General features: G+C 31.0%; 1 protein-coding gene across 1 annotated transcript; it reads right to left on the bottom strand.

Moving 5' to 3' along the window:
• Positions 1-365: 365 nt before the first annotated feature.
• On the bottom strand, positions 366-1472 carry LOC18035225 (osmotin-like protein). Its single transcript, XM_006424732.2, has one exon. The coding sequence runs from the start codon at positions 1398-1400 to the stop codon at positions 654-656; it is 747 nt and encodes a 248-aa protein (XP_006424795.1). The 5' UTR covers positions 1401-1472; the 3' UTR covers positions 366-653.
• Between the last annotated feature and the right edge of the window lie 7766 nt (positions 1473-9238).

Below are 9238 nucleotides of genomic sequence, written 5' to 3' on the forward strand. Positions count from 1 at the left end.
GAAAACAAGCTAAAGAGAGATTGGATTATTATTTGATCTTTACAGATTTGCACGGCATTTCTCCTGTCACCCCTCTCTTTTCCCTACCGATGTAAATTTAAATAATTACACTACAATATCATTCAAATTACTGTTCCGTTTTCGGCCCCAATACTGACATATTTTTTTTCAAAGCCACTAAAATGAAAATGGTTTGCTCCCGTTAATTTAAAATTCGACTTTTGGCCTCTCCACTTTTTCAAATTCCATTTCCATCTTATAAAGTCTAGAATCTATTAGAACTTTAGATGCATAAATTCATGCTAGGACTTTAAATACATAAATTTATGGAGACTAGTTTTAAAATATACTCACACTAATAATAATGAAGAAAAATAATTTCTATTTTACTTTTTCATGAAAACAGAAAATATACCACACATCAAACTCATTACATTCCCATTCCAAATTGAATTGGAACTTACAAAACACACCACAACGTACAGACTGATGACACCCAACATGACACAAGCTCACATTGATCATTTTTAATTTCTCTTTTTAGTTACGAGATTAATTAAAAAGCAAGATACTGCTAATTGACGAAAACAAACACAACAATCCTAAGCACTGTGAAGCTTGATGCTCCAGCTTATTATTATTCTCATGCTTCTCTAGTGACAGAAAATAACTTTTAGCTCACGTGGCGAGGAGCAGTCATGCATGAGCGAAGGGCTGTCATGGGCATAAGTCATCGTGGCTGGACAAGCGTGCTTGAAGAACTCCGAAAAGCTCGAAGCCCGGCATGTCTGCGGACTGTTGTAATGGTTCCTACAACACAGCTCGTCCGTACCAAACGCCTCACACCCACTCTTACATGCCACCACGCGGCCGTGACCCGGCGGTGACCTCACCTGCAGGTTCTGAGGACACGTGGCTAGCAGGTCAGCGCGACAACCCACTACCGGACAGACGCCCTTGCCCTCGTGCGGGGTGACAGTCATGGGGACGTTGAAGCCGTCGACTAGAGAGACGCCGTAGGAGGAGAGGTCGTTGTGGCCGTGGTGGAGGCTGAACTGGGCCAGGGTGGCTGGAGTCGCCCCGCCGAGTCCGTTGCATTCCAAGCGGTGGCCGCAGTCGCCCGTGACGCAGGAGAATTTGCCGTGGGCGTAGGTGCAGCCGGTTCTGGCCCAGATCCGGCCCGACCAGTGCTGGGCCGGAGCGGGGAAGGAGCGGTGGGTGAGGCTATGGAGATAGAAGCCGCCACGTTCGAGGACTGGGTGGCCGGCGTTGGGCTGGATGGCCGGCCAGACGGGGAAGGGGCAGTTGTTGACTAGGGTCAGTATGAAGCTTGCTTTGGCGTAGGAGCTGAGGAGAAGAAGGATAGTTGCTGAAATGAAAATGGGCGAAGTTGAGGCCATTTTCGTTTTAAGAAAAACTAAAAACAACAAAAACAGATGTTGTGAGAAGAGGAGTAGCGTTTCCCTTCTACTTATAGGGAAGTGAGGAAGTATGGGTACGTTGTTTTCGTTTTTCTGCAGTGCATTTGATTTTCTAGGGGCTGAAATTACTCAATTACCACCCTTTTTTTTTTTAAACATTTGAAAAATGCTGTTTCTTTTTGCTGCAATAATGGTTGGAACCCTTACTCTCTTTTTTTTTTTAATTGTTTTTATAAACATAAATAAGTTGTTCCTTTGCACCCAATAAGTCCCAAATCTCTTTTGCAATCACTGAAAACATCCTCCGATTATGAAGCTACATGTGCTACTCGAAACATAATTTTATTTAATTTAGATATAGAGTTAATTTTTTTTTCACATATCTTTTAATAATTTTATGTTGTGGTACTGAGTCATTGTCCAATATTATAAGCGTGCACAAAACAATAACTATAATTTTGTGAGGGTATTTTACTTAACTATGACTATTAGGTGTTAGGTTAGGGGTTTGTTTTAATATAAATAGAAGAATTTTTAAAATACATTTGAGGTACAATGTCAATCATATAATAAATAAATAATGACATTAACATGTATATATTTATTTGAAAAAATCATTATATAAGTGATAGTTATGTTAAATTTAACTATACATATCATATATGTATCAATTAATTATAATACATCTGAAGTATTTTAAATTTTCTCTATAAATGGATGAAGTATATCCTTATTTGATAAAGTGCACAAGTATTGGGATAAATATGTTATTTTACAGCTTTCCATTGGTGTTTTTGTGAATGCTATTTTATACATTATCTTTTTCTCTCACCATTCAGAGAAATATTACTGGAAACTGCAGGGGTGCAGGTGTCAGAGCCAGCCCGAGGTGCAAACTGGCTTAGTTAAAGGGGCTTTGTTTGTATTTGAATTTTCAAAGTTCCCAATCCCAGCTAGTCAGCTACTGCGGGTTCCGAGGTCAGAAACGTCTTTTGAAACAAATGAATACAAAATTTACGCAAAGATTGCTGTGTCAAATGAAGCTTTCCTATTTCGTCATCCTTCCTGGTTGGATGTCGGCTTAAAAATGAGAAGAAACAAAAACTTGAAAAATGGTCCGCTCGGAGAGACTTTTTTTTTTTTTTTTTTTTTTTTAAAGGAAGGTTTTTTTATTTTTTTTAAATAATAAGGCTAACTATTTTTTTCTCAAAAAGAAAAAAAAGGCTTCAAATTTCACCCGACACTGGCTATCATTGTTTATTTAAAAAAAAAAAAAAAAAAGGTGCCAAGGAAATGTAAGAAAAGAGCTGAGGCAATCTGGCAAGTTTAAGTTTGCTTCTAGGGATACATGTAACTTGTAATAATTATGTGGGAGCAGAATCCCCAGATGTGGCCGAATCAACAATCTCGCCTAGACTGGTAAAAAGACAGCAGCTAAGGGCAAAGATATTGCAAAAGCGATTTCAAAATTATTCTTTAGACTGTAGCGACACGTGCACCTTTTAAATAAAACTTTAAGACGTGGGCTATAAAGTCCTTAATCTAAGATTATAGTCTTTCGCTGGAGCAGAATTGAAGCTCAATTAATTAAATTATCAACCACTGTTTTAAAGACGCTTGATTCATTAACTAGGAAGCTTATCCGTTGGCTTTGTCGAGCATGAAGATTAACAGAAGCTACGTGCCTTAATTGTTTAAGTTAAAGAATCGTGTTGGCTTTTTTTTTAGAACATTATTATTTATTAAGGTCGGAAAAAGTTAAAAGCTAATCGTGTTGCGTAGATCGAATTCTCCCGATTTTATAATTTTACTTTATAATGATCAAGTACAATATATAGATGCTCTTCTTAATCTTTAATGTATAAAAAATTTCAACGATCTCCTCATTGGTTGTCGATTTGTTCGTTGTGTACTTGTGCTTAAGATGCACGGAGCTTTCTTATTGCACGATCCGTAGAAGTTTCTCTATGGATGATGGTTGCTGGATTTGAGTCCTTAAGTAGTTAAACCTGGCTAGATTTCTCTTTAGTCCTATGTAATTAGGTTTTGATTTGATCTTTCGTATTTTTTTAAAATAAGTCAAAATGTCCTATCTTGTTAATTATTATTATTTTTTTATATTATTTAATAATTGAGAGAGAACTAAAACTAACCCGTATAATATTTTTATGGAGATTTGAACTCTTGCTCCCAGTATTATAAATACAAGAACTCTTTCACTGAACCAAAGACTCATTAGTCTTTACTTATGAGTTTTAATATTAGTTTTTATTTTATTTTACTGTGATAACAATATTAACGTTGAACCTCGACAAAAGAATATAGTACAGACCTTTTGGATCATTTTGTGAAAAAACGAAATCACCAATTGAGATTTGATGTGGGCTGAAAAAGAAAATTTATGTACCCCAAGTAAGTAACCCTTTCGTATTTATTAGGATTAGTAAATGGGAATTTCATAAATTATATATACGAGGATTGCTAAATTCTTGAAATTAATATATACCACTTATTTTCTTATTATTTTTATAAAGTGTAATTTTATAATACTACCTTTATTTAAAAATTTTATTTATTTATATTATTATAAATTAAATAAATCATATAAATAAAATTTCATAAATTATATAAAGGGAGATTGCTAGATTCCCCGCTCCTGAAATCAATATATATCACTTGTTTTTTTATTGTTTTCATAAAGCATAATTTTAGAGTATTACCCTTATTTTTTAAAACACTTTTATTTATATTTATTATAATTAAATAAATCATATAAATAGAAATTAAAAAAATTAAGTACTAAATCTAAGAAAAATATGTTTCAATGTGAGTACAAAATTAATAATAATAATAATAATAATAATAATAATAATAATATATTTTTCAAACAAATTTTTTATAATATATATATATAATTATTATTATTTTTTAATTAAGAAAAATTGATAATCTCCCTTATATAGGATCACCTTACTAGTTTATGGTAGTAGTATTGTTAATGAAAAGAATTAGAATTATTATTCATTATTTATTGAATTTTAGCCAAAAAAAAAAAAGTAGCTTAATGTTAAGTGTCGGAATTGGTTCATAAACAACATGGTTCACTCCACAGAATCTAATAATGCTTTCCCAGTTAAATGTAAACATTGTAGTAAATATTACAAGTTGAATTTCCATGGGGACCATATGTGTGTGTGTGTGTGACACAGGCTCTCTCGTCTCTAGGTCATTAGAACTTGGCCAATAGGGGTTTGCCTTGGTAGGGTTTCTGTCATGCGTGAAGTTGTAATCATCGAAACGGCGACGTTTGTGTGAAGTTCGAGGTGGTGGTGGGCGGCCACGAGAAACACGATGGATAAGAATTGTGTAAAGAAAGGAAGCCGCACCGCGTACGAGGTCCTTGTCGGTTTCTACATCTAATTCTAAATTAAGAGCGAAGACCAAACGGGAAACGGGAAACGGGAACGTATTTTGATTTTTGTCGGTGTGGACATTTTTTTTTTTTTTTTGTCTCAACCACGAGATATTTTAGAGAGGACTTTAATTGTGAAAAGTACATTTAAGTTCGTACTATAACTTAGATTAGAAGTCCCCGCTCAAACCGAAAAGCACAAATTCTCTCAAAAAAGGTGACTTCCCTGAGACTCAAACTAGAGAATAAATCCAGTCGATCCACTTAAAGGAACTTCATTGTCAGTGGAGCCAACACTTTGTTGGCTTAGTTTGGACACTTTATTTCTCATGGTTTGCTACTCAATTCCACCTAGAGATGACCATGCGGTTTGATGGCCCGAGGCACGACATCCGCACAGCACGGGCACATGCACATTTTCGTAGGACAAGCAGGCATGGCACAACAAGCACACAAGTTACGCTGAAATTTTTAACTTTTAAGTATGAGAGCTTTAAAAGTAACGCATAATTATAAATGAATTATAGCACAACACATAAAAAATTCTCGTAATAAGTACATTTTATTAGTAGGTTGGCAAGCGGTCAAAATATATTAAAATAAATTTTTTAATAAAAAATAAATATAAAATGTTATGATTTTTACAAATAACTTGAAATTGAATCTTTTAATATATTTTATTAATGTAAGTTTTAAAAAATTAATTTAAGTTCTAATTCCAAAAAAAAATCTAATTGTTTTATATTTATAATTAATTAAATGAATAAATGATATCATGATGGGTGGGGTTACGTATTTAAACTCAGTTTAGGGATGACAATAGGGTGGGGTGGAGGTGAGAAGGTCTATCACATTCCCCACTTCATTAAAAATTTCGCCTTCATTCCCCATCGCCTCCATTTCCCATCCTCTCCCCAAATAAATTTATACTGCGTTTACATTTTGGATTGGAGTGGAAATACTGAGGAGTGAGAATCTTGGGATTAGGAGTGTGGAGTGGGCGTGGTAGTAAGTTGTTTACTTATACTGGAATGAGAGCATAGAATTGAGAATAAATTATTTTAAATTACAATTTTATCCTTATTTAAAGAATTATAGTTTTTAATTACAAAATTAATAAAAAAATAGATTTGAAAAATAAAATATTTATTTTATTATATTTGTAAATTAATAATTATTATTAATATTCTTAATTATGTAAATAATTTTTTTATTAATTTTAATTTTAATTATGTAAAAAAAATTATTATTAAGAGCAACACAAATGAAACATTATTATTAATAATATAATACAAAATTAATATTTTCTTAGAATAAAATATTTATTATTATTAATTACTAATATTAAATAAATATAATACTATTATTTTTAAATAAATATAATAATATTATATTTTCAAATAAAAAGAGTATATAGTAATATTATTAATTCTCTATGAGTATAATAATATTATTTTTAAGTAATTTTAACTTAGAATCAATATAAATTATTGTTTTTAATAAGTATAATTTATAAAATAATATAATAATATTATTTAAATAAATATGATATTATTTTATTTGATTAAATATTATTTATTTTATTTGATTAAATATAAAGATAAAAATGGAAGAGGGGGGAGTGGATTCCCACTCCCCACTCAAAAAAAAAAATGGGTCCCACGGAGTGGGATTCCCACTCCCTCCTTAAAATTAGTAAGTAAACACTGGAGTGGGATGAATCCAGACTCCTCACTCCCACTCCAGCAAGTAAACACTACCTTAATGGAGTGGAAATGGAGAATCTCTATGTATGGATGATTTTTTCATCCCCACCCCATTATACATTTACTTATTTTATAATAAGTATGAATAAATTATTTTAGTAAGTTATAAATTAGAGATTTAAATAAAATCATTATCATATTATAAAAATATTTAAATTATTTAAAAAAATTTCAAAAGATTGAAACAATATCTTAAAATGTTATTAAAACTAAAAAATGTCTGAAGAGAGTAGCACATTGAGATATTAAAGAAAATATAATTATGTTTTAAGGTTGAATAAGAATTATAATGTAGTGTTTTTTTAGTTATATTCTATTTATATTAGGTAAAAATTTTAAAAAAATTATTAACCAACATTGTAATTAATAAAATAAAATCATTAAATAAAAATTAAAAAAATATATGTATATATAATGAAGATAGGTGAGGGTGGGGTGGAGAGTACAAAATCAATCGCCAGTCCATTAAGTATTTAAGGATTGTTTTTTCTCATTCCCCAAAAATTATTCAAAATGTACCTCATTTGGAGTAGGATTTCGTGAGACTTCAAAATTATGGAGAATTTTATTATTTATAAAATCCACTAAAATACTCATTAAACCCAAATTTTAAAATATTTTTTATTACTAGAAAACCTTGTGTGTGTGTGTAAAAGTAACGATAGTAAAATAAGAGTTTTACTCTTTGCACAGTCTTTAAACCCATTTCTATTGTTTCAAAAGAGATTTTTTTTTTCCCAGTTTAATACTATTTCCCTCTTCAAGTAATATTGAGATATTTTTGCTATAGTTAACTGATCTGCTATTTGCCTTCATTTTCTTTGTTCTTGAATTTTAGGGCCGCACCACTCAACTATATTCAATCTTCTTTCTACTACGTACATAACAAATAACAAACTCAAAATATAAATAAATAAATTTTAATTTTATATTTAATTCTAACCAAATACGTATTTGGACTGAAATGATTAATTCTAAAATGTTTGGTAAGTCAGAGTTTAATTCTAATCCAGTCATCCTCTTCGTCTTTGTTAAGGAAAAACATCTTAATTCTTTCTCTGTTTTTTCAGTCCAAATACGTATTTGGTTAGTTAAATTTGAACATTTTAATTTTGTTCAATAGCTATAACCTTGCTTATTTTATTTTTTCAGTAAAAGATAACTGAAAAGTACCTCAATATTTATATTGATAAATCAAACGCCTAAATGGGTACATACATGAGTTTAACATGTTTACTTAGTAAGCATGCTGATGCAGTAATAATTTATTTTAGGCTATTTTGGGTATATAGGTAGGTTTATAAAATAAAATTTAAAAAATTTAAATTATATTAATGGATTTATTTAGAAAATAGGTTTAGTGAGTATTTTAGTAGGTTCAAATAGTCTCAACCTCCCATGGTTTTATTAAATAAAATTATACCAAATATCCTTGGCATAGTGAGTTTATGTCAGTACATGTCAAATTGTTTAACTCACCATCAAGACATAATTAACCTTATTCATTTACCTTATCCGTGGTTGTGATTAGTAAACCTTATTTTGTGATGAATAATCGATATTTCATATTTTCGTTGTTTTGATTTATCGTAATCAGTATTTTGTATTGTTACAATAGACATCTCGTAGTTGTAACTTCTTGTAATTGTTATTATGTGCTTGTAATTTTTATTTTTATTGATCATTACCACGGTCTGTGGAATTAGATTTATGCATTGTTGTACTATAATCGGTTATTGTGAAAATTAGATAATATAGTTGTGTAATTGTGTTAATGAAATGTTAACTATTATATTTTAATTTAAAATTTGTAAGCATTAATGTTATTATAGTTTATGATTTATAACTCTATGTAAGTCCAATTTAACAAATTAAATGATAATAATAATAATAATAATAATAATAAATTAAATGTTATAATAATAATAATTATTGTTATTATTATTGTTATTGTTATAAATGCATGGGCTAATGGGCTTGAAAAAAGTCACGTGCGTTTGAAAAAGAACACTAGAGCATGTGGGCTTGAAAAAAACTTACTAGATGTGTGGGCTTAAAAAAACCCGCCAAACACACTCTTTTTTTAAAAAGGTCGCCTTAGTGTTTTTTGGGTACAGCCCTGCACGGCATGCGGGCATCGTGCTGTGCGGCGTGCCCAACCTAATAAAATTGAATACAGCGTAGTATGGCTCATTCATGTAGTAGGTTGTGCCGTACTGACCCACAGACCCTTATAGGCTTTGCTGTATAGATAATGTTGTGCTCTCTAAATACAAATTGAAATACACCAAAATAAATTTCAGCCCAGTAATATTTGCATGCACGGGCCCAGAAATCAATATTTTTTGTTACATAGAAACACAAAGATTTTTAGAAACATGTGAATAATTAATGGGATATGAGTTCATCTGCTTGTTTCTCTTTGGGCTTCAACTTTTAAGGAATTTTAAAGTTCATCATTTTTTTTTTCAATTAATCTCAATTGAGAGGGGTTGCTGAGATAGGAAAACTAATCTGGTCTTGTAAAGGGGCCATAGGTAATTGAGTATATTTTTGTATAGAACATAAAAATCGGTTTTTGCTTACGTCGATGGACAATGTTCACTCTAGTATAATGATTCTTTATCTTTCATGCATTT

The sequence above is a fragment of the Citrus clementina genome, unplaced genomic scaffold (assembly GCF_000493195.1).
Source record: "Citrus clementina cultivar Clemenules unplaced genomic scaffold, Citrus_clementina_v1.0 scaffold_8, whole genome shotgun sequence".
In the NCBI taxonomy this organism is placed as follows: Eukaryota; Viridiplantae; Streptophyta; class Magnoliopsida; order Sapindales; family Rutaceae; genus Citrus; species Citrus x clementina.

What these genes read in the sequence shown, in the direction of transcription:
- LOC18035225 (XM_006424732.2), bottom strand. Translation starts at nt 1,400, where the DNA reads ATGGCCTCAACTTCGCCCATTTTCATTTCAGCAACTATCCTTCTTCTC.